Below are 27,273 nucleotides of genomic sequence, written 5' to 3' on the forward strand. Positions count from 1 at the left end.
GTTATACGTAAACTTTCACTTTTCTCTAATGCCAACTGCTTCATGCCCTGTTTCTTGTGAGTGTTTCACTGAATGTCACCATTTTTAATATAAAGTAGGAATTTAAACTCACTGACTGAGAGAAACACGCCACGATTGTGTTGCTTTTGGCTGCTTTCCTGGCTTCTTGCTTTAATTTCTCTTCATCTTGTCGTTTGAGCTGCTGTTAGTGGAACAGAGCTCTCACCACGCATCTGCTCGGTCGAACCGAGAGACGCGAGTCAGGGGAAAGTGTTGGTTTGGATTTCCCTTCACCTCAGAGTCCAGAGGAATGACTTTTGTTTGACTTGGTAGGCTTTCAGCAAAGAGCTGTGGGTTCGTGCAGATTGCTGGAATGCATGTATCTGTGAGGTTTTGGGAAGAAATTTGGGAAAAGCAAACCTGAAATATGTGGATATTTCATTGCTTAAAGAGATTTGTGCAAATTCTCTGTAGTATTCTGTAATTTAATTTAATTAATTTCATATTCACTCAATAAATTTGAGGAGTTCATGTTGCAACTGAAAGAAATTATGAATGAAAGGGAAAAATCAACTTTCAGTATCTTCCTCTTACACAAATGAAGAGGAACTTAGTTATTAACTTAGACGATTATTAGTGACAAATGTAAAATACACAAAAACACACAACAAAGCTTCAATTACATTTCTATTAAATGCAGAAATAGAACTTGTTTTAAGCCAATAATTCCTTAATAATGATGAAGTATTGTTTATAATTAAAATAACCTGCCAGTGGCACAAGACATTTTCCCATATTATAAGTTAAAAAGTCTTATTTCACTGGAAGATTATTTCACTTATAACAACCATTTGATTTTCCATTAATATTAAGGAATCATTGGGTTGAACACGCTCCTGCATTTTGCTGAAAAGTTACTTTTAAGTTAGTTTTGTCTTATTTCAAACTAAGGTATTGAACTAGAAACAAAGCCAAAAATACTTGGTAAGATTTTGTGTTTTTGCAGTATGGAAGCCCTGATTGGACACTACAGGTTTAACACAAGCATATCCACGTGTCAAAATGACCTAGTCAAAGTACTGACATAATTCTAATTGAGAATATGTGGCTATACTTGAGAATTCACTGCCAAAATACTAAATCTTTACAAGTATTTTTGGTCTATTTTCAAGTGCAAATATCTTAGTACATTTGAAATGAGACAAAACTAAATTATAAGTAACTTTTCAGAAAAATCTAGGACTTTGTATTTGTAAATAATTCCCTAATATTGATAATATAGTTCTAGTTCCATTGGCAGATTATTTTACTTACAATACATTTTTCCCGTGCTGTAAATGAAATAGTCTGCCAATGAAACTCGTACTTTTTAAATCAATATTAAGTGATTATTTACTTACAATAAGCTATTATCTTGCTTGTACATTAGTTTTGTCTTATTTAAACTAAACTCTAGGAACTAGACCAAACTTAGTAAGAGTTTGGGTTTTTGCAGGGTTGATGTTCACAGTCACTTTTCATCCAATCTACCTGAACTTGAGCCATTAAAGGGAAACTTAAAAATGCAAGTTTTTTCCCAGCATCGGAGTTATTTCCAACTATATCTAAAACAGGACCTTCTGTTGAATCCAGTCATGATTTGTGCTGGGAAGAGCTGGATGGGTATTCTTAGAACTGGTGAGAGGGACTCCTGGCTAAACACCGACTGCTAACGTCACAGTTGAATGGCCTGAAGAGGAAGTTGGCCAATTCAGGGGGGGAAAGTTGTATTAGTCCAGGTGTGATGTGCGGTGGGATGGGCCTGGTCTTGCCTCAGGAATGGTCTGGAAACCTTCTCTAATCCCTCACTTTGTAGAGTGCTCTATTGAACCAGGACACACACAAACGTCCATGTGCGGGTGCATACAGATAAATACACTCTGTGCCCCTCCCCCGAAGTCTGAGCACACAGTGTTTGAAGAATAAAGTGTTTTTCTAAAATAGAAGTCCTCTGAAATCAAAAGACTTGCTCTGCGTGGGAGGATTTGCTGTTTAAACAGGCTCGTTGTTGTCTAACACGGGATCGAGCACGATGCCAAGACTCTTGATGCCACCGAAGAGTTCACTTGGCTCCTAATGAAACAGGAGGTTGAGAGAGGCACAGATTTTAAAGAGGACTTATTATGCAAATTTCACATTTTGCATGTTTTTATTCTTCCATTTGAGCCTCAACTGCTTCAAAAACAGCCAAAGTGATTAAAAAAACACCAAGATGCTTTTTAAGAATAGGGTCATGTTTTTTGGTGTTAGGAAAATGAGCCATTTCAAAATCTTCCAATCATTAAGTCACAATCCTGGGCACTCCACCGTTACCTAGCAACCTAAGCGGAGCTCCAGCATGTTTAGTCAGCTGTTTCTACCACTGTATGCAAAAGACAAGTGTTTGGTTGTTGACTTACCTTCCTGAAGCTACACTGCAAAAATACAAAATCTTGCCAAGTATATTTGTTCTAGTTGATGGTGTAAATATCTTAGTACACCAGAAATAATAATAATAAAAAATCATGTACAAGTAACTATGTAGCAAAATATAGGAGCTTGTTTTTCATCAATTAGTCCTTAATATTGATGAAAATGTGCTTGTTCCACTGGCAGATTATTGAAAAACAGGCTCGTTGATTGTAGAACAAGCACTTTTTCATCAATATTAAGGATTTTTTTTCTTAAAGAAGCTCCTAGATCTTGTTTCAGATTTTTTTGTCAGTTAGTTTTGTTTGATTTCACATGTTCTGAGATAATTGCACTAAAAGGAAGACCAAAAACACTTGATAAGTTTTTGTACTTTTGTCAGTTCACTTGCTGCATTCTTGTTGGTTGTGCAGGAAGCTCCACTTCTGTTTTTCAAAGATTTACAGTTGCGTAATTGTGCATTTGTTTGCTGCCATTTTCTTTGTAAACATTGAGTTGGGGGATCTGGCCTGCAGCAGCTTACTTGGACTTAAAGTGACAAGACATCCTAAAACGATCTTACTACACTTAAAATAAGACAAAACTAACTTACAAGTAACTTTTCAGTAAGATATAGGAGCGTTGTACTAGTGCCAGTTCCACTGGCGGATTATTTCACTTCCATCAATAGATTTATCCCATGTTAAAAGTGAAATAATCTGCCAGTGGAACGAGTTCTTTTTCATATATATTAAGGAATTATTGACTTAAGACAAGCTCTTATATCTTGCTGAAAAGTTACTTATATGTTAGTTTTGTCTTATTTTAAGTGTTCTGAGGTTTTTTCATTAGAAACTAGACCAAAAATACGTGGTTAGGTTTTGTGTTTTGCAGTGTAGAATTGAGCAGACCAAAATCTCATTATTGAAAAATATTTTTTTGCAAAAAATGTAGTGAACCCAGACCTATCCTGACCTGTTCCAGGAAGCATAACAGGTCAAAAACATGCAAACTGGGTCTGAGACGTCTGTTTCCATGGCAGTGAAGGTAAACGCTTCATCATCTGGGACCCGGTGTTTGTGCTGATGGCGGATTGTTCTCAGCTGCTGCAGTGTCCCATTCCGGAAAGCAGCTGACCGATGGGGAATCTTTCCACCTTGGAGCGGCTTTCAGCGCCACCTTAGATGAAAGGTCCCCGGTTCCAGCTCCGCCGGGGGCCCACGGGCCCTCTGCCCACAGGCAGCACAGCAGCTGACATACCTGATGAGGCCGGCGTGGGCACCTAATGAAACAGGAGGCACATAAACAAATAGCAGCACACACTCACACACACGGAGGAGCTAATGTGGGTGGAATGTTTATCCCTGAAAACCGTGTGGCTGGCTGAAATAACCCGGTTTCTCTCTGGACACTCATTGGACACTCGGACAGTGGAATTTGCCTGCCATTGAAAACACCGTCACACACACACAGAGACGGTGAGAGTGTGTTTTCTCTCCTGGTTGAGTCCTCTACCGTGACCTCTGCTCAGCAGATGCACTTGTCGACGCAGGCCGCGCTCTGCAGACTGGCCCAACCTGTTCTGTCTGAGTTGTTGCTGTATACGCTCTGCAACTCCCACTGACGCTTGCACTTTATTTTCCCTTCCCTGTTCACACTGCGCAGGAAAAAAAACACACACACACAGATCTTCATTCCATTGTTTTAATTAAAACAAAGAGGTTTTAAGAAAGGAGTTTGCAAAAACACAAAATCTTACCAAGTGTTTTTGGTCTAGATTGTAGTGCAAATATCTTCATATATTTGAAATTAGGTAAAATTAACCTACAAGTAACTTTTCAGCAAGTTATAAGAGCTTGTTTTAAGTTAGGCTGAAACAATTAATCGGATTAATTGTAATTAATCAATTATTGAAATAAACCTCAACTAATTTAGTAATTGATTCATCATTAACTGCAGTATAAAAACTCAAAAAGGCCATTTGTTGAAAGGGTAACATAATCAGATCAGTAATTAAGGCAAAAAATATATAAATTGCATTTAAGAACTCAAGTGGTATAAGTTCAGCTTCACCTGATTCAAATTATGTAAAAAAAAAAAAAAAAAATCTCCTTTTAAGCATGTTTTTTGATCCAATTATTAATTGATTAATTAAGATAATCAGCAGGTCAGCAGAAAGGATTGAGCTTTTCACATGATGATATGAGAAATATTTTTAGCTGCAGATGCCTCCTTTGCTACAAATGATCAACTGTTCACTAAAGGAATGCTGATGTTGCATTTCAGGTTGTAAAATGTCATAAATTATGTTTATTTGTATCTATTAATGGATTTCTAACATTGCATTTAAAAAAATTTGTGTTTAAATGGCAGAATTGCAGAATGTCCAGTTTATAGTCAGAATGATTGATTACTAAAATAACTGTTGGTTTCCGCACAAGTTTAAAGTCAGTAATTCCTTAGTATTCATAAAAAAAGTACTGATTCCACTGGCATATTATTGTGCTTATAACATGAGAAAAACTAGATTAGTCGTATTTCAAGTGTACTAAACACTTTGCACTCGAAACTAGAAAAAAATAGTTCGTAAGATTTTGTGTTTTTGCAGTGTAGGAGCCCTGATTGGCATCAGCAGCTGTCCGTTCACATCTCGGCCCCCCTGTGGCGGCCTGGCCCGTCCCGGCCCAGCTTCGGTGGGACTCTTCGGGCCCAGCCTGCAAGCTGGCCGGCCTCCGCTTGGCGGAAAAAGGAGTTGTCAGCTTTAGGGGCTTTGCGCTGGAGCAGCTGCCACCGGTCAGGGAGATATATTTAAACTGGTAAGACACAGGGAGCCAGCAGTTTTTACACTTGCTACTTGCTGCTCGGCGTGCCAGTGAGCAACCCAAATCCCTTTATCCACACAGAAGCACCGGCAGCTCCGGGGCAGAACAAGGAAGTGAGGGCTGGGAAAGTGTTAGCGCATCATTTTCAATCCCTCTGCAACACTTCCTTTCTGTTCAGGGTCTTCGCTCATCCCTAAAAAGTTTTAAAATTCATGTTTCTAATATCTCTTATAGAGATTAGAAAAGATTTTAATTGGTTTTAATCAATCAGTTAATCAAGTTTTTTGTAGCATATTTCAACAAGGTTTTACATTATAAAAACGCAAGAGGTCATAAAAACAACATACAGTCAACAGTTGAGAAACCAGTGACGAACATTACATTACATCATCAAGACCAATACATCATCAATACATGTTGAATCTGTTGATCAGTTTAAATACGTTAATCACAGGTCTTGAATTTTGCTGATATTTTATAATGCAAGTGTAGTTGTTTTTTTTTTTTTGTTGTTGTTGCAGGATTTTTGTGTCGCACACAGAAATCTTCATTGCATTCTGTAAATCGAGGCTAACTAGTTGCTAATATAGCCTTGCTAGCTAGCTGGTTGTTTTTTTTTTTTTACTGTAAATTTATCCCCAGTTGCCTGGACGACTTCTGTTGCCAACCGTTACAGGTTAGATACAGTCTGTGAAAAATAAAAACAAATTTTTAAAAAAAAGGTCAGGATTACGGGGGATTTCAGCGATGCTTGGTTGTAATACAGCAGGATCCTCCAACCATTCTCTATATTTATAGATTTTTCTGTCTTAAATTTTATTCAAGGTGGCATTAAAGTTCTTTGACCTGCAGATGCCCTGCCATTGTTCTGATTATTACCTCTTGTATTAGTGAAGAGGAACCCACCGGCTCTCAAAGCTCCTGGGAACCAGATGAGTTTCTGCGGATGTGGTGGGGAGAAGCTGCAGGCTTGATGTGTCCTGCTGAGCTGGAGAGTGCTGATATTTGCCATTTGTTGATTGATTGATCAGATGAAATATTGAAAGCAATGGTTAAAGATGAACCCACTGCTGGTGGTACTTGGACTGTCTTCACTGGTTCTTCTGTTAAATATTTCCAAACAGATGAACCAGGAGCAAATACCAAGGCTGTGAAGAAAAATCCCCCCTGACATTTGTTTGTTTCTGCTTCTTTTTTTTTTTTTTTTTTTGCAGAGTACATTAAACGGGCACCTATTAAGCAAAATTCACATTTTGCACATTTTTATATTTACATTTGAGTCTCAACTGCTTCTAAAAACACTTTAAAAAAACAGCCTGCTGTTTTTCTTTTTGTTAATAAGTTAACGTGTTTTTTTTTTTGTGTGTGTCTGGACAATGAGCCGTTTCAAAAACCTCCCGAGTCTTAAGTCTCACTTCACTGTTACCTAGCAACCCCAGCCTGTCACCTAGCAACCCAAACACAGCTCCAGTATGTTTGGTCAGCAGGTTTTGCCACCGTATGTACAATGTTGGCAAGAAACGACAAGTGTTTTGTTGTTGACTTACTTTCCTGAAAACACTTTCTGCATTCTTGTTGGTTGTGCAGGAGGCTCCACATCTGCTTTTCGAAGATATATAGTTGAATAATTGAGCATCTGTTTGCAGCCATTTTCATGTTAGAGTGTATTCATTGATTTTTGTCTAATATCTATTGCTTATTTTTGAGCCGTGAACTCTGACCTACACTGATAGAATGGTGTAGGTGTTGTTCTGAATTCTCTTTTGACCTCCTGTTTGAGTTGTAAACGGTAGACTAACAAACCCATGAACGTTCTCCAATGTTCCATGTTTTCTCCATTTGTGGATAATAGTTTCTCACTGTGGTTCACTGGAGTATAAAAGCCTCATCTGGGCTTCAATTTATTCAGATCAGGAGATGATGTGATGCTTTTTGACACGTTTTATCCTGCTTCATGTTGTCAGATAGGTTCTATTTAAATTATTTCTTGATTCTACAGGTCTGGCAGCAGTTAAACTTGAAGAATTGGAGATAATTATTTTGTTTCTCATTTATTCTTGACTTTCTCTAGATCGTAAAATGTTTCTTTTAACTCCGATTTCTTCTACTTTATGTTGTCAGGTGGGTTCTATCAACAGGTTTTTACAGGTGCTTGAAATCCTTGAAATGTTTGTGCTTTCAAGGTTTGGATTTTTGTCTAAAGTCCTTGAAAGTGCAATCTATCACTTGATTGAAAAAAAATTATTTACAAGTTGAAACCAGATATTTAAAGATGATAAAAACACACATACACATTGTTTTCTCACTGAAGTTAAATTACACCAAATTCTATTTGTTTTAGATTAATTAGAATTAGAAAAACTATTTCTATTTGCTAAATGCCTGAAAATGTGTCAAGAATTTTTTTTTTAGATTTTTTTTTTTTAAATTATAATTTAATTATTATAATTCTGTCCCTTTTGTAGACATTATCAATAACAGAAATAAGTAATAGAGAATAGATAATTGAAACTGTTTTTGATTTTCTTGTTGGAAACGTCTGAAAACGTTTCATGAACATGCTTGAAAAGTGCTTTAATATTTATATTTGATTCTGTAGGTGTGGTAGTTTAGTTTTTCACAGTCTGTGCCCAGCTTGGTTTTGATAATTAGTAAATTAATTACAATTTAAAAGCTGCCTTGCATATTTACTTTGATTGTTTTTATCCAATATAAAAACTGACTCTCTTAAACATTACAAATATATAAAATACAGCAAGTGGGTCAATTTAGGAAGAGACTTCTTCATTTGACCTTTTAATAGTCAATTTCAGGCATCATCTCAGCACAGAAACTTTATTTTTAAGTTAGCGGTACAAATGCTGAGGCTGCAGAATTGCTCCCACCGGCTCGGCAGTGATTTCTTCAAATCATCCTTCCCTGTGGTTTTATTAGGATTGATGGCCCCCAGAGGCCCAGTTTAGTGCCACGCGGGTGTCATAAGAGTGTAGAAACCAGTTACATACGCAAACTTACAATGCACACAAAGCTGTATATATAGTCGGACGGGCCCCTGTGACGATAAAAGCAGATGTTCGTGTTTGGCTGTCAGTCCTGTTGATCTGAAAACCCACCGTCCCGTTGAGCTGGGGGGTCCGTCCCCCCCTTCCTGCTCAAAAGCATTTTGAAAACAACTTTCATGCTGGCTTTTAATAGGAGGTGATGAGTTTATGATTTAGAGCGGAGTCCTCTGAGAGCTCATGTCTGGGTTTTTGGGCTGTATGAGAGGGTTGGAGTCTTCGATCAAAGCCTCACCGCAAATAATTGTGTCTGTTTTATGTGTCGCCATGTTTAAAGACAAGAGTCACGTCCTGTACCCGCGTGCGCCAATTTTCAAGGTGACCTTGGAGAGGAATGCATCAGGAAAATCTAGGCCCTGTCACTAGAAAATCTGAGTTACTGAACAGGGCCGGCACAAACCTTTTTGGGGCCCCAGGTGGATTTTAATTCGGGGGCCTCTCATACCAACATGTTAACACCAGATACTTCATTATTCCTAAGCTAAATTATGCATATGAGTACCAACTAATACAGAGTTGGGTAGTAACTACTTACATTTACTCAATTACATTTACTTGAGAAAGTTATTTTGAAAAAAATACTTTGGGTGTATTTTTACTATGTTGTAATTTTTACTTTTACTTGAGTAATTTTATTATGAAGTATCTCTTCTCTTACTTGAGTAAAATTTCTGGATTTTCTCCCCACTGAAGGAAAAACAAACATGTTTTAAACAAAACCTCACCAGACACAGACACACACCTCCAGTTTTTGTTAAAGTTTCTCAAATTTTTTATTGAAAGAAACTGATTTGGAAAAAAAATATTTTGCCTGATTTTGTTATTTTTTGTTAGTTATTTGAATTATTGTCATTTTCATCCTTAAAATACCAAAATTTTCACTTTATATTTTGGTCCATCTGATTATGTATTTTCTTAAATATTAAATGACTTATCAGTTACTGACTTTTTACCAAATACTTTTTACTCATGAGTAGTTTCTTGAGCAGCTACCTTTTACTTTTACTTAAGAAGTGCTACTTTTACTTAAAAGTAAAAAAAATTTCGCACTCGGCCCATCTCTGTTCTATTAGTCATTAAATTATGAATTAATTTACATTGCATTACATTTGAATATAATTTAAAAGGAAATTATTTGCTGTAATCCAGAAACTTGGTATCATACACACATTTATGATGTTTTTCTAATGTTTTTTTTTACTGGTTTTCTTTACAGTGAAATAAATTTTTTTAATTATTGTAGAAATTATGGCCTTCGGAAAAGTGAGATCATTCTTTAACCTGCATAGTAACTCTGTAGTTGGTCAGGGTTTCTTTTGCATGAATTCAAAAATGTTTCGTTTCCAGATTTTTCCTTCCACTACACTTTCCATTCTAAAGGTTTTGTAGTTTTTTGAGGTCATCATTACATAGCACCTCTACATTAACAATAACTATTTTTATTGGTTTTATGTAATATTCAAATTTTCTAAAAAAAATTAATTTCAGGTTTTTATTAACTATAATCTCTGATGATCAAAACAAACAGAAATAAATGCTTAAGTGCATCACTCCATGCTGAATAAATATATATTTTTTTGGTTTTCTGAATGAAGACATCCATCTCTATGTTTTACTTAAACACATTTAACCACATTTATTTGATTTATGTGACAGAATCAAACTGAAACAGAATAATGAAGCTCTGGTATGCAGGTAAAAAAAAAAAAAAAAAGCTTTCGTTGCTTCTTCAGTGGAAAAAGCCCACGCATTTTGTGCTAACGTGTTGCCAATGTCACTACTTGAGCCCCCCACCCCCCACCTCACCTGCACAAAGTAAAAGCTGCCGCTCACAGCTACAGGCTCAGACTTGTCCTGTTAAAATAGCTGAAAGTCATTCCGAGAAAAAAAAAGGTTTTGTATGAATGAATTACCTGTAAAACATCCCATTTGCAAAGAAGCATTTCCTTCAAGGGAGGAAGATGATGGACACCACTGTGGGGAAACAGATAACCTTTTACATAATACGCCGATGGCAGCTATCAACTCCGAACACAATCTCTTTTAAATTATTCAGAAGACATAATTAATAGCTAAAAATACCAGATAGTAGATGAATTAGTGAATTGGGGTGTAAATTAAGGAGAATAAACAGATGCTGTCAGTGTATTGTGCTCACCAGGGCAATGTGGCTCATTGTTCTGCTCTTATTTGTTGTTCTGTTCTTAACTTTACTTCTTCCTCAATCATTGTGCATCGCTTTGAAACTCCTGCTCAGCTTTGCTAGCTTTATTTTACTGTGTGTGTGTGTGTGTGTGTGTGTGTGTGTGTGTGGACCAGGTTTTTATATCCTTGTGGGGACCCTACATTGTGAGGTTGTCGGGACCACTGCTAATTGCAGGGACATTTTCTTGGTACACATAAGGGGAAATTTTGTTTTTGGGTTAGGGGTTTGGTTTAGAACTTCAGGTGTGAATTGAGTTTTGGTTAGGGTTAGGTATGTGAAGATTAGGGTCAGGGTCGAAAACGAACTGAAGTCGATGTAAAGTCCCCACAAGGTATGAAAACACGACTGTGTGTGTGTGTGTTCTCATAAGCCAAAGCATGTGTGACGGGCGGGCAGGGCAGTCTGCGGCCGTGGGGCACATGTTACTTGTTTAGTTTGGTTTTCATCAGCTCCCCTCTGTGTTCTGTTGTTTATTCTCCCCCCACTACTTTTTTCTTTGCTCTCTCTTATCTTTTTATCTCCTCTTTGTCTCTCAGTTCCTTTGCTGAACTCTGAAGTAGTTTCTGCGTGTTTAAACAGCATCCTTTTTAATCCCATGTTTGTTTCCAGTTAAGCTGAGCGACCGGAGTAATCTGATGCTAGGTGGAAGTAGGCCCGTCACGATAAATTGATCCAGAAGTTATCGCGACAATCAATTATAATGTTGTTTTGAGACGATTTATAAGTAATATTATGGTATTAAAAGAACACATTCTCAAAGATCAGTAAACTTTAAATTCTAATGAACATTTAACACTGAAACCAGAAGACATTTTAAATAAACAAAAGTACAAGTAAAATTAATTAAGTCTCTGTAAATAAGATTGTCCTTCAAAAAAATGGCTAGTTGAGACCAAAGGACCAAACTGAAGACTTTTATCATCCAGTTTTTGGTAGAAAGAGAGTGAAAAAAGATAAGCAATAAATCATGCCAATGGAAATTTCTGAGTTTGTTTTAATGTCTTATGCGATTAATTGATGTTTTGATTATTGTGACAGGCCTGTGTGGAAGTTCCCATCTTTTATGTCACATCCCCAAATCAAACAGATTCCTCCCAATTAATATCTGATCGACATTATTAGGAATAATTGCAGCCTCACTCACATCTAGGGCTGAAACGAATAATCGCATTAACTATGATGAATGTGGTAAAATAATTGATAATTAATTTATAGGACTGTCAGTGCACTCAATTAATCTGGAAATTTTAAATGGTAATATTACATAACTCAGATTAATCAAACTATTATTTGGGTTTCCCCTATAAAACCTGCTGAGCCTGGTTGTAGGATCAATAGCGTAGCCCACTGTCTTTTTGCGTTAGATATTAAAAGCTACAAAAGGTTAAAAGTGTTTGATATCAACGGGCAGATGTATTCATTTGAATCTTTTAATCTATTTCTTATATTGTATAAAAAAAGTCTTTAGTGGTTGAATGAGAAATCTGTAAAATGTGTCAATTTTTTTTAGCGGATTAATCATCTAATCATCAAAACTAATCAGTGACTCTCATAATTGTTAGTTTCAGTCCTAGTCAAATCACAGCAGTTGGGTCTCTGGCTTGCTGGTTTTGTTTATCTGGGTAGCATTTATGAGAAGAGCTGAGCATTTTCCTAATGGTGGAGGCATTCAGATTGATCCATCTTCAGGAGACTGGATCATGTTGATCCTGCTAATGTTGCTCAGATGCTAACACTCAGCTAACTACTGCTAATCCACCGAAGCATTGTTCCATCGGAAAGAAGTAAATATTCCCACTTTCCAGTGTAAGTCTAAGAAATTTCTCCTGATTTTTTTTTCCTTTCAGGGTCAAACTGTTTCTCTCCAGCCTTTGCCCAGAATACAGGAGGTTCTGTACCAGTACAAACCCCTGCAGGTTGAAACCTATGGACCTCCAGCACCCGACCTGGAGCAACTCAGCAGATTTGGGTATGAATCTCTCTCTTTTTTTTTTTTTTTTTTTTCCAGTTTTGCTGCACATCCAGGGACCAAATCCGATTTAGTTAATGCAGATTATTTTGGATCAAGGGTGTGCAGTCTGCAGCTCTTTGAACCGTTCACAACATCTCTTAATTACTCTTTCTAAAAAATGAAAAAGAACCAATGAATAGTGATAAATATAGATGTAATAACAAATGCAGGTTTAGCAGGTTTTTATTAAATTATTGCATTGAATTGCAACAAGTTTTTGGATTTATTTTTCTTCTATTATTGAAAGTTTTTTTTTACATAATTTGAGGTATATTAATGATATACGATATATGAACGATATATCAGCACTAACATCAGTATCAGCCAGTATTAGTAATTTTTTAGCATATCAGTATTGGCCCGCAAAGTAGAAATGTGCCAGTATTAACAACCCATATTTATTTCAATCTTGTTGCTGTTTGTTTTTGTTCGTTTTTCCTCAATGGTGTCAAAAAGGTAGAGAAATATATTACAATGTATAAAATTGGTAAATATTGGTAATGGGCCATAACAGCAATATTAATGTCAAATATCGCTGCATCCATGTGCAATTTCCACAATTTACATCGCAGAAAAGAAAATTCTAAATCTTTTTGTTTTTGTTTTGTTTTTCTTAATGTAGAATCTGAAAAGCGTAATAAATTTGTGGTTCTTTAAAATGGCAATAGATTTCCTGTTCATTAAAAATTTTAAGTTATAATTTTTCAAAAGCTTTTGTAAAATTTGCTTCTAGAAACAAATTTAATTGAGCTGCATTGAGGTCAAAAATGTGAATTTGGATTTTAGAGGTTATAGAACCACATGTTGATGATCTCCCTAAAGCATAGATCTTTACATGGCCAATACACCAGATGTTATTTATTCACGAAGTTTTTAATTTGATTTTCCTTCATTTCCTTCAAAATCCGTACTTGAAGTAGAAAAATTGTATTTTACCAGTGTTCTGTTTTAGTTTAGGTATTAACATTAAAACTGATGTTTGGAGTTACTTAATTATATTTGATAACTTTTGAACATGTTCACATCATTTATTTAATATAATTCGGAAATAATGCCAAGACAGATTAAAATTTCATTTATTATTTATGTCAAACAGGTTTTTAAAAACAAGAAAACAAGTAATCAGTAAGACAAGATGAAATGTGGTTACATCACATTTTCCTCTTAGTAGGAAGAGGTGAGCATTTATTTAATCCTAATCTCAATCTTTAATCTCAATTTAATGAAAGATATTACTTACCGACTCAATAATTATCAGAAATTGTGTTTTGACATTTTCTTTGGTCAGTTTTAATTTACCACAATTTTCTCTTTGCAAACTCCTTGAAAGTTTCTCATTTTTACCTTTACAGGATCTAAATTAGCATCTTGTTGTCATTATGGTAATGCAGTGATATGGGGATCTACTCCTCTGCAGGGTCCCTGCTTTGCATAGAAAATAATTTCAGTATGCTGAAGAGTTTCTTTTTAGGTAGCTAGAAGGACCTGAAAGCAGACAATCATGTAATAAAATCATTCAAATGTAAACATAAACATTTTATATATGTTGTTGTTGATGTTATGGTATCACCATGCATTCCTTCTCTAAGTCATATCCGGACCATAAATACATGTCATATGTTGGTAATGTTGCCTCTCTCCAGCCAGAAACAATCAATTTGTCAAACTGATGGTTCATGAAACTTTATTTACAATTTTTCTCATTAATACGTTGCAAGAACTTAATGAAATCAAATTTCCATGTTTCTCCCTGATCTGACAGAAACAATGAGTTACTTTGTTTTTAACATGAAGTGGGAAGATAATACCTTTTAAAGTTAACATGGTATAAAACATCAGTTAAATAAAAATACAAAAGCAAAGCTTTTAGCCCAATGAAAATTGGCCCAGAGCCAGACAATTCTTGGCAGTGATCTAATTTCCTTTGCTCTAATTTCAACAAGGAAATACAATAATATACAGTTTTACATGAGCAAACCACGCTATTTGTTTTTAGCTTATGAAAGCACTTCAGGCTAGTTGCTAAAGGAATTCTGCTGAAGATGAGCATTGAACCACACCTTTTAAACACAAACTGTAGTTATTTGGACTTCAAGGTTTAATAAAGAAGAAGTATCCAACAGAGCTAGAAATAAAAATGTAGACATTAAAAAGACACTATTAGGTACTTGCTTCCACTTTAGAACCCTAACTGTGTTATTTTCAGTAATTATAAAATTGCTGTATACATCGAACATGAGTTAAAAGATTTTTTTCTTTGCAATTAAACCCCTTGAAATTGGGCCTCTTTCTTTAAGAAGCTCCTGCTCTATCTGACACTTTGCTGTCAGTACGTCATTACAATGCCCTCTTTTTGGTGCAATGCCGAAGCGTTGCACCAAAAAGTATACATAAGCTCAGCTCAAAAAAGTCAATTTTACGTAATACTGCCCCTATAAAAAGACCTTAAACTTAAATGTATGAACTTGGCAAAGTGTTTTTGGTCTTACTGATGCTCTGAGGAAGAAATGGACATTTTTGGGTGACGCCCATGACAACCTGCTCATTTACAAATTACTGGGAGGAGTTTCAGCTATTCCTGAACAGTAGTGAGCTGAAGACACAGCCTTGTGGCATCCCAGTGTGAAACACATTTGGTTGCCAGTTGTCATAGCTTGTGGCTTTTTATCCAAATACTTAAATAGCTAACTACAACTGGACTTCTAACTTAAATGGTTGACTAGGAAATCAATTAAAAAATTTATTAATTAACATCTTTTCCAAGTGACATTTTCTCCTAACAAAACACTCAGGATTTGATCAAATTTCCTACAAAGTTCTTATAGAATCCATCATGGCGTTGCCTCAATTGCTATGTTTAATGGTGCAGACAGTTGTGGTTTCTGACATGAATGATATGGGCAAATGCCCAGGGCATTATCTTTTTAGATAAGCAGAACAAAGAGTTTATTCTGCTTTTAATATTGGTTAAATTTATTTCAGCTCTAAGTATTTGTTATTTAGGTGTTTTTATGAGAATGTGAATCTTTCAGATCAATTTGATTAGCAATTTTGATGATATTTCACATTTTATTGTGTCATGTAGCACGGGGCGCTGGTCTTGGCCTTGTCTCGGTCTCGATAGACTCTGGTCTTGTCTTGGTCTCGATAGACTCTGGTCTTGGTCTTGTCTTGGTCTCGGACCCTAAAGGTCTTGGTCTTGTCTTGGTCTCGATAGACTCTGGTCTTGTCTTGGTCTCGGACCCTAAAGGTCTTGGTTTTGTCTTGGTCTCAATAGACTCTGGTCTTGGTCTTGTCTCGGTCTCGATAGACTCTGGTCTCGGTCTTGGTCTCGGACCCTAAAGGTCTCGGTTTTGTCTTGGTCTCAATAGACTCTGGTCTTGGTCTTGTCTCGGTCTCGATAGACTCTGGTCTCGGTCTTGGTCTCGGACCCTAAAGGTCTCGGTCTTGTCTTGGTCTCTGGTTAGGTGGCCTTGCCTACAACACTGGTACTTAAACATTTTCACTATTAAATAGACCAAAAATACTTGGTAAGATTTTGTGTTTTTCAGTGCATACTATCTATGAACATTGAAATTGTGAAATCTGTTGATCTTTGAGACCTTCTGGGTTCTGTGCAGCTCATCAGGTCTGGTCCATTTCATTCATGTGACTCTCCTCTGATTAACAGAGAAATGCAGAAAAACGTGGCGGCGGTAGCGAGGGAGGGAGTAAGAACTATCACCCCCGCCAGAAGCTGCCTCTGTGCATCTGTAGCAGGGTCCATTAACACACACAGGAAACGCTTTCCCCGACAGCCCCTTTGGGCCAATCAATTCAGGACGCCATTGGTCCAGTCTCTCTGAGTGTACGCTATCCATCAGACAACCCAGCGCCCGGTCGTCTGTAGTCCAACTGCCTGGCACTACAGTTTGCCCACACACCGAGAGGGAACAGCTTTTATTGGGTGACATAGACAAAACGGGGGCTTGTTGTTTCTGGGCACGCTTACCGACTCAGATCGCTGCTTCATTCTGACAGGATTCACTTCAGATGTGAACATTTGAGCAATATACCTGTCTGCATCGGTTACATGGATAAAGGTTTTAATGAGTTTATCCCTTTAGGTTTACCTCAAAAAGGACGAATGTCTGGTGAAACATTTCAATTTGTCTGTCTTAAGCTGTTTTCACCTGATATTTAGATAGATTTGGTTTGACTGAGAACTAAAACTGCAACATTTGTTTAGTTTTCAGACTGGATTGAATCAAACAGTTCAAACTAATTGAAAAACGTGTTCCTCTGTGGTGGTGCAGCTCTGCAGAAACACAAAATCCTACCAAATATTTCTGTCTAGTTTCTAGTGGAAATGTCTCAGTACACTTGAAATAAGACATAACTAACTTACAAGTGACTTTTCAGCAAGATTTATGGGCTTATTTTGAGTAAATAATTCCTTAATATTGATTAAAAATATTCCACTTGCAGGTTATTTCTCTTATAATAAAATATTTTCCCCTTGTTATAAGTGAAATAATCTGCAAGTGAACTAGTACTATTTCGTCAACATCCAGACGCTCTTGACATGTTTTATTGAAAATATCCTGTAGCTTGCTGAATAATAAGACGAAAGGTAGTTACATTTCAAGAGTACTGAGATATTTGCAGTGTAAACCAGATCAAAAATACTTGGTAAGGTTTTGTGTTTTTGCAGTTTGAACAAAAATACATTGAAGGAAATGACACAAAAACCTCCAGAGAAAACTTAATTTATAAAAGGTTGTTGGATTTTTCTTTGGTAAAACATCATGAGCCATTTCTCCCACTAGCCTTGTGTGTTTGTATTGGTTGTTTTTACCCAGAATGCCCTCCACTGAATTCCACTTCCTGGTTTTGAAACAAATGTTCACTTCAGCCAAACGGAGATCCAGATTTTTTGTTAGACCAGAGTTTACTTTTTTTTTATTTGAATCAAAGTTCGATTAAGCATTCACACCTCTCTAAACGAACCAGACTCTCTAAACAAACGGTCTGGAGTTTGTTTAAAGCAGACTGAACGTGGCTGGTGTGAATTCACCCTTATTTACATGATGTATTCAGAGAAGTGCTGAGCTACTGCTTCTTTTGGTCAGGCTAATCAATATGCAGATGAAACACATCTTGCAATTTTGCTGCGTGCTAAAGCTCAAAGTAGGGAGGAAGAGGAGAGGGGCCCCTTGTCAGCAGTTCGGGGGTCCAGAAGGACCACTGCTGGAGAGGAAGGACTACAGGCTACAGAGATAAATGAGGAACACCAATCCCTTTGGTGAAGGAAGCAGGCAGGGACACGGACAGGCTAGTTCAGACAAACCACAAGTCCCAAGATGCATTGTTCTGTTAAGTAAGAGCAAGAAATACTGCTGACATTTCTGCTCACATTGCAGCTTCTGATTCAGCTTGGTTTGACCTTTTGTCAGATACACAGATAAGTGAGCATGTAGACCTGCACATGGTGTTTTTTATTCAGTCTGGTGTGTTATTGTTTCAAATGCAGTCATGCTAAAAATTTTCCTCCTGCAGTTCCAGCACTTCGGAGGCAATGGAACAAACGCAACGCTGTAAATATTAATCAGACGATGCAAACGACACGCCGGCGACTTTTGAAGGGAAAATGCTCGCATTGGGTGGAGATATGGATGTAGATGAGGTGGAAGGGGCTGATAGGGGGCAAGTACTTATTTTAAAACATGGCTGTTTGTCTTGGTCAAGCCCCACTGTGACAGCAGCTCCACTGGTGATTTGTCTTGGACGCAGACGTCAAGTGAGACCGGAGCGTTGAGCTCATGCTCCCCCTCCCTGGTGGCCCCGCGGCCCTTTGGGGCCTGTCTGTTGCACAGGATGTCCAGTCAACGCAGGACTGACTGGAGCCAGTTTTTTCTGCATCTTTCCCTTGTGTCTTTTTTGTCCCTTTGCCCCCCCCCAAAAAAACCGCAGGAGCTCCACTTGGCTGCCAGAAAAAAGAAAGGCCACACCTCTTTTGCTGTCTGTACCTGAATAAATATGGGCTGAGCCGACCTCGTATATTAAAGACAGCTGCCTCCGTACTGGAGCGCTGGAGCAAAGGCGGCATGTTTGGGCTTTGGGGGCCTCCGAATGTGCCAATTCAGCTTTTACACTGCAAAAACACAAACTCTTACCAAATATTTTAGTCTAGTTTCTACTGCAAATATCTTACTACACTTTAAATGAGACAAAACTAACTTACAGGTAACTTTTCAGCACAATATAGAAGTTTTAAAGTCAATTACTCCTTAATACTGATGAAAAAGTTCTAGTAGTCGTAACATGTTGATGTTAGAAGCATTTTTTAGCTGCAGATGCTTCTTTTGCTGCAATTAATCACGCATACACTAAAGGAATGCTGTTATTACATTTTAGGTAACAGAATGTTGAGTTATTAGTTTATTTGTATCTGTTAATGTGTTACCAGTATAGTATAAAAGTCTTAAATCGAGTTCAGTAAGATATTTTCACTAGAAACTAGTCAAAAATACTAAGATAAGATTTTGTGTTTTGGCACAAAATCTTGAGTCAACAGCCTCTCACTTCAAAAACACAAAATCTTATCAAGTATTTTGCGGAAATATCTTAGTACACTTGAAATAAGACAAAGCTAACGTACAAGTAACTTTTCAGCAGCATATGAGAGCAAGAAAGTAAATAATTTATTAATATTGATTTTACTGAAGTTCTAGTTCCACTGACAGATTATCTCACTTATAGCAAGACATTTTTTCATGTTATAGTGAAATAATCTGCCAGTGGAACTAGAACTATTAAAGAATTATTTACTTGAACAAGCTAGTATATCTTGCAGAAAGTTACTTATAAATTAGTTTTGTCTTATTTCAAACGTACCGAGATAATTGCAGTAGAAACTGCACCAAAAATACTTGTTAACATTGTGCGTTTTTGCAGTGAGCACCAACAGCCCTTGCACAGGCTGTCCTGATGTGTGAAGGTGTGTATGACTTGTTACAGAGGGTTTGACCCCAACTGTTTGAGGTTTCCATAATGGCTTTCCATTGCTGCCCTTCTCGTTGACTGGCAGGTACCCAGAAGTATGCGTGAGCCGTGAGAATTATGAGCAGGCTGCAGCCTGCGCTCCAAATGTCCCTCCATGGCTCTGTGCTTTCATGTCGAACAGTAAAAAGCCTTTAATAAACAAAATCAAAGCAGAAGTAAATAGTTCTTCGACGATCCAAACAGAAACATATGATGTTTACGTTCACATGGCTGTTGTGTGGATAGCAGCACATTGCACCTCCAGGACTGCAGCGGTAGCTGTGAAACCGCTGGCGCCTCACCCTGTCCGCCACCACAACAGGCTCATAACCTGCAGACATCAAAAACACTCAGCAATTCAGAGCAGAAAAACATGGATGGCCACGTTGTTCAAACGACTCAAATTGTCTTTGTTTTTATCCAACTCCTAAATGATCGAGTAAAATGGTTTCTGCAAGGAAATGCTTTGCTAAATGTATTCAGCATTTTACTTTTATTATCACACTTGCATAATTCGTTGGACAAAAGTAACTTGAATAAATACAAAATCAGATTTCATACAAGGAAAACCAAACCACCTCCTCTTGTTAAATCATGAATTAACTGTAATTACATTTCACTGATTTCCCTGATTACCTGTAGAGGAAGGGTGGAAGATGTGGACTTTAAGTTTTATCACAATATTTTGTGATAACCATAAACATGACAATTAGAGCTATTTGTTACTTATTTTTTAGTATTAAAATGACATAACAAATGAATATTGCTCGTTATTGACAAAGTTTGCTAGACGATAAATTTCCCCAGAACTTATTGCAATAATAATGTTGTTGTTTTGAGATCATTTTCTAGCAATATTATGGAACGGTAATGCAAGCTCGCCCACTGAAATGCTAATAAACCTTAATTTTTATCAAACACTTTATATCGCAACTAAAAGATGTTTTAAATTTCCAAAATAAATAAGCAAAACAACAAAAACAACAAATAAAATGGATACTGAAATCTCTGTAAGCAAAATTTCCCTTTGCAAAAGAGGCCAGTTGAGACCGAAGCACCAGAGCAAAACCTTTTGTCATCCAGTTTTTAGAAGAAAGAGACGAGAAAAACAAACAATGAAAAGCTTTTTTAAATTTATTATCTGTTTAATTCATTTATTTCTTATTGCAATATACTTACCGTACTCATGAGAAACAGCCTCTTGTAATTTGTTTCTTTAGTCACATTAAGAAGTGCGATTCGCTAAATCACACTTCTTTCAATAATTGCATTTAGCAATATTTTCTAATTTATTGGTATTTATTGATACTATCATTGAACATACACTGGGAAATACAGTAAAATTAACTGCACAAGACTGATAGCTCTTGTGTTAAGCAGCAGGACATGAAGCTTTTGGAGTGGCCTAGTCAAAGTTCAGACTAAAATGAGGTAATGTATTCTCAGACAATTTACTGTGGGTTAATTAAACAATTTGGCAGAGGAGTGGGCCTTTGAAACACATTTTTCTAAGATTTGAAGCACTTAGCTGTGAAAAATTAGAACCAGTTTGTCTTTTGACCGCCTTGATATTGAAGATAATTTGACATTTTGTGCTGTTCTTCTTCTTCTTCTTCAAAGTAGGACAGTAAATCTGTTAACGTGGACGATTCCTGTGAAGGAATAAAAAAAGATCTATTTTTGTTTATGCAGTGTGGATCAGCATCTGGATCTGAGTTTCTACCAGAATACTTTGAGAGGCTCTGACTGCGTAGGCGATGAAAGACTGACTGGGATCTTTGGAAAAAGACAAATCATATAGTGGGGGGGGGGAAAAGTAGGGGAAAGAGAAACTGGCTGCAGAGCGTTGAAAAATTTGACTCAAACCTCAAGTGCTGACAATGAAAGCTAGCCAGAACAGTTGTTTGTGTTGGCGTGAGTTGCCCTGAAATTAGCCCATCTCTCTCTCTCTCTGACAGAAGTTGCTCAATGTGCTTCGCCAAATGCCAGTGTGTATAATATTTTGAAGTCTTGCCGTCTCCTCCTCCCCCACTCTGCATCTATAATTGGTGGAAAAAGTGAGGTTTTTCTCTCTCTTTTTTTTTTTTGTTCTTGTCAGGGGTCCGTCTCTTGTCGGTGGGGCGAAGGGGAGCAGCTGAATGAATGGGTGTTTAGTCTGGAGATATTTTCTCCTGGGGATGCGCCTCTACGCTCCAGGAAGTAATCCTCAGAGCACTTTCTCTGTCTGAGGGTCACAAGTAGTTTGCCATGACTTAAATTCATAAACAACCATCATAAGAGATCGGTTTCTTCAAATAAAGGGGATCTGTAATGCAAAGTTCACATTTTTGTACTTCCGTTTGGGTTCCTGCTGCTCGTAAAAACAGATCAAGTGCTTTAAAAACCCCAACTTGGCCGTTTTTTGGCAGTAAGTTCACGTTTTTGGGTGTTGGAAAATGAGCCCTTTCAAAAACCTTCAGAATGTAACGTCACAAATCCCCAGGCACCGTTACCTAGCAACCTCAGCCAAGCCCGGCCCGTTACCTAGCAACCCAAGCAGAGCTCCAGCGTGTTTGGTCAGCTGGTTTTGTCGCTGTACTTGCTTTAATTAATATTAATACAGTTTATGGCTGATCTGCTGACCAATTAATTGATTAATAATTGGATTTGTTTAAACAAAAGTTTAACCAGATGAAGCTAAAACAATGTATATATTTTCAGATAAAGGTTTTTATTATCTTAAATGCAAAATGTGTGTATTTTTTGTACAGTGTGGCTTAACTATTGCTCTGATTGTGTTGTTCTTTCAGCAGATTGACTTTTTTGAGTCTGTCAACTCAAATTAATAATTAATCAATTACTGAATTAGTTAACAATTTTTTCAGTTGTTGATTAATTGCAATTTTGTCGCTGTATTCACTGCTGGAAAAGACAAGTTCCAGTTTGTTGTTGACTTACCATCTAGAAACCACTTGCTGCATTCTTGTTGGTTGCGCAGGAGACTCTACTTCTGCTTTTCAAAGATGCGCTATTGTATAATTGCGCATCTGTTTTATTTACAGAGACAATGTACATTTCATTAAACGTCATTAGCTGAAGGGGAGATGAACGGTTCCAGGTTGTAGCGAGAAATGTTAATTTTTACCCACAGTCCGTGAACACATTAATGTAATCAAGTATGACTTAAAAGGTTATGAGTTGGTGATAAACCAGTTTCTGATAAATGATTATTCAGATCTCACTAAAGCTAAGCAAACCAAACTGCAAACCAAGAGACAATTCATAAAACTGTTTCTCTGCCTTCATCAATAATGAGTAAAAAACAGCCATATTTTTTGCCAAACGTGCAAATATTTCCAAAATGACTCAAAATATTTCCAATGACTCGTCACGGCAAAAGAGAAGGCATTTTTATTAAAAACAGTCCTACATTTTGGGATCCTGCCGTCATTCTGGAAGGAGCTCAAAATATGCAGAACTGGCCGGAATAATTATCTTAAAATGATTTAATTAAAACCCATCCATCCTATCTAACCTGATCAAAGATGCATAGCAGATAATAGGTCACCTTTAAAACTCTCTCCCAGTCTTTATTTGAACTCAGTGGATATTCCTGTTCATAAATCAGTTGTGAACACACCAGCTATGTTTAACATGTACTTAAAGCGACGCCTGTTCGCTGTTCTGGTTGGCAGCCAGGGGTTAATGGGTCTCTGAGTGATGCTCTCCTCCTGACTCTTCTTCAGCTCCCAGTGCATCTCTCAGAGCCGCCGTGTTTATTTGAACTCGGCATGCATATCTTGTTTGTGCGCTTGTCCATGTTGCGTTAAGTGCTTCGGTGGGAGGGAGTTTATCCGGGGTTGGCAGCGATGCCATCACTGCCATGAGTTCCTGGCAGTGGGCTTTGCTAACCTCTTCCTGCCTGGGGGGCTTTTCTCCCAGTCTGAACTGCTCTTCTTTGGAATCACTTGGCCTCAGGGATTCTGGATCCGGCTCCGGGATTTCGCAGAACCGCTGAATAGTTATAGCGTTTCAGAGGATTAAATAGCATCCAAGTCATTTATTCCTGCCTTACATCATGCTGCAGAGAAGTCAGGCTGCACTAAAAATTATGTTAGTTATCAATTATTCTATTGATTATACTGACACACACTCTTCAGATTTTTCATTTAACAACCTGAGTTTAATCTAAAACTATGTACAGTATATGTTTACATAGTTTTCTTCTTTTCTCTTAGATGCAAAATGTGTAGATTTTTTTTGTAGTTTTTTCATAATGACTCCGCTGAGCGTGTTGTATTTTGAGCAAATTACCTTTTTTGAGTACATATACTCCAGTTAACGATTAATCAATGACTAAATTAGTTTAAGATTACTTCAAAAATTGGTTAATCAGGACCGCGATTAATCATTTCAGCCCTTGTTATAAATAGGGCTGCGACTAACAATTATATTATCAGTTATTCTACCGATTATCTTCAGATTTTTCAGTTAATCACTTAACTTTATTCTATATTAATAGTAGAAATACATTTAAAAATATTCTTTAAAAAATGCAATAATTTATCAATTCTTTGAATGCATGACCATCCTTTAGGATGCATCTGCAGCTAAAAAAAGACATCAACATGTAAAAAATGCTCTAGTTAATAATTAGTTGATTTGGTAACACTTTAATAACATAATTTTATAATCAGTAATACTTTTATAACAAATTTATGTCAGATTATTATTTCTTGGTTAATGTAAAGTTGTCATAACGAAGACGTTTTGAATAATGTCAACTTTGTATTAAAAGTGTCATAATTTACCGAATGACACTTTATGACAACAGTCATAAATATTCATGAAGACTAACTCATGTTCATGACAGGTGTTACGTCACGTTAATGACGGCGTCATGACGGTCTTATTCACAACCCGTCAAATAAAGTGTTACTTTTGATTTCTAAAAAGTTGTCAGTTAATAATAAATGATTAATCATGACTAATCCGATTAATCATTTCAGAGTACGGCTGCAACTAGCAATTATTTTACTTATAGATTATTCTGACGATTAATCAAATAAAAAAAACAGGCACATTCTACAGATTATTCACTTAACCACATTTAACCACTTGAGCTTATTATGGAGCGTAAAGCAGGAAAGTGATTTATGGAGCTGAAACTAAACAGTTTTTATTTTTTGTTATTTGAAATACAAAATGTCTATTTTTTTGCAGTTTTGGCTCAATTAGTACTCAGAGTGTGTTGATCTCTCAGTTAGAGATTAATCAATAACTAAATTAGTTGACAATTACTTCAATAATCGATTAATCGTGATTAATCGATTCAGGCGTAGTTATATCATTCTTATTTTTCTCTCTTGGACTATTAGTCAGAGAACAGCCAGCAGCAGGAATCTCTAGGAATTGCCTTGAATGGGTTTTCCACATTCTCCGATCACATCCATCTGAAAGCTATGACGGGTGTGAAGGGGCCGGGGCCGGGTCAGGGGTCACCGACCAAGAGGCAGCAGGAAGTCAGAGTGCTGGGGCTGACAGAGGCTGACTGATGGCACCTCGGAGAGACGGCTCTCGTTTCGTACCGTTTCACGCTCCTTACCGTATAAACACGGCTTTGATGCCGAAGTTAAGAGCTGCTGTACGAGACCTCACCTGAACCTCTGTGGGAGGAGAAAAAAAACACCAAAAAACGTTTGCAGGTTCATATGGAGCCCCTTATGGGGACGTGGTGGAAATGCTTCTTTTCTATTCCCTCGTATTAAATTTGCATTTTCTCACAATATTTTCAGTTTCCAAGATTGACTAGTAGTAGTCATTTCATGCGCCATCTTGGAAACTGTTTCTGCTATAATATCAGGTTTTTGTATGTGAATGTTATCTCATTATGAGATGTCTGAAGGTTTATATATTTTTCTTTTAGATACAAAACTTAAGTGGAAAATGGAAAACAAGTCAATCATCTACTTCATCCTTCTACTTCCATTCCTTCTACACTGCAAAAACACAAATCTTACAAAGTATCTTTGGTCTAGATTATCGTATTTTAGTTCACATGAAATAAGACAAAACCATCTTTAAGTAACTTTTCAGCAAGACATAGGAGCTTGTTTTAAGTCAATCATTCCCTGATATTGATGAAAAAGTACTTTTTTCGCTGGCAAATTATTCCACTTATGGGAAAAATGTCTTGTTATAATTAAAATAATCTGTGTATTTTCATCAGTATTAAGGAATTATTGACATTAAAAAAGCTCCCATCTCTTGCTGAAAAGTTACTTGTAAGTTAGTACACTTGAAATAAGAGAAAAGTAAGATATTTTAAAAACTAGACCAAAAATATATTTTTTTTTGCATTAGCTGAACTTCAGAGCATCGATAATGTAGATTTTATCTGCAAGCTAAGATTACCATGTAGCCTACATGTATGTTCCTACAAATACTCTGCTGGTCACCAGAACCTTGTTGTTCATGTGAAGCGTTCGTACGTCCTTCACAAATCCGTTTAAACGTTAAATATTTGCGTCCTAAGCTCCTCCATGGAGTTGCACTCTTTGTGTTCACTAAGTAGTGAATTATATCGTAGTTTGAGATCGGAAGCAGCTTGTTCACATCGTCCGGCATATTTTCCTTCTCCGTCTCATTCGGGTCGATCCAGACAGCAGCCATTTTGTTCATGTATCGTTTTCTCGCACGTTGGTCAAGATTGCAAACATATTTTATTTTTGTTAGTGTCGATATGCATTGTGCTGCGTTTGCCTGCTAAGATGGCGTGGATCACTTCCAGCTCAGACTTGTTTATGCAACTTGTACACTGTGCAGAATATTATCTCTTTTTGACATTATTTATTGTGTTTACCACTGTTAAAAGTAGATATTATATGGTAATATGTAAATATGCAGCTCTGGAAAACAATTAAGCGACCAATTAAAATGATCAGTTTCTATGATTTCACTGTTTAAAGGTTTATGTTTGAGTAAAATGAACATCGTTCTTTTATTTTATGAGCTACTGACAACACGTCTCAGAAATCAAAAGCAAATTTACTTTCAGAAAATGAGAAAAAAGATGCAGCGCTTTCAGACCTGAAATAATGCAAAGACAAAAAGTTCAGATTCATTTAGAAACAGCAATACTAATGTTTTAACTCGGGAATGAATATTTGGTGGAACAACCAGGAGGTTTTCAACGGGGTTCGGTGCAGAGGCTCTTCATTTATTCCAGAGGTGGATATATTTAAGACAAAAGTGTCAGAGCACTCTTTTACCTTGCTGGTTGGCAGTGTGCACCAACAGGTGGGGGAGGGGCAACAGGCTCTTTGAGTTGAAGTTTTTGAAAGATTTTAAAGCCTTAGTATCCATTGGTACCAGTAAGCGACCCATGTCCAGTCTGGTGTTACTGGGTTCAGTCTGCAGTCGCTGAGCATCATCGACCATTTAAGTGTTTCCACTGCTTTCGTCTGAAGGTTGGACTGCAGTCCTGAGGCGCACAGATTTATCATTTGCATAGCCAAAAGAGAGTGCAGGCACTATAAAAGTGTGGAGGCACGAGGGCGACTATTTGACTTGCAAACCCGTCTGTGTCAACAAGATGAGCCGTCTGCGTCCGCGGCGCGAGCCACCGCCTTGCACCCAGTTTCTGTCAGTTTCTTCATCAGAAACTGCATCAGAAGCGCGCGGCCGTCGTCTGACTCTCCACCAGCCAACACCCAACCCATTATCCCGTCTGTCTCGGTAAACAGA

The 27,273-nt window shown here is 37.2% G+C and overlaps 1 protein-coding gene across 1 annotated transcript in view; it reads left to right on the forward strand.

Annotated features, from left to right (window-relative positions):
• mnat1 (MNAT1 component of CDK activating kinase) overlaps window positions 1-27,273 on the forward strand; it is a 58,270-nt gene that overhangs the window by 16,181 nt on the left and 14,816 nt on the right. Inside the window, exon 7 of the mRNA XM_044141826.1 lies at window positions 12,362-12,483. Within this exon, the coding sequence (XP_043997761.1) occupies window positions 12,362-12,483 (122 nt within the window). The remainder of the gene's footprint in view (window positions 1-12,361; window positions 12,484-27,273) is intronic.

The sequence above is a fragment of the Gambusia affinis genome, linkage group LG16, assembly GCF_019740435.1.
Source record: "Gambusia affinis linkage group LG16, SWU_Gaff_1.0, whole genome shotgun sequence".
NCBI lineage: Eukaryota > Metazoa > Chordata > Actinopteri > Cyprinodontiformes > Poeciliidae > Gambusia > Gambusia affinis.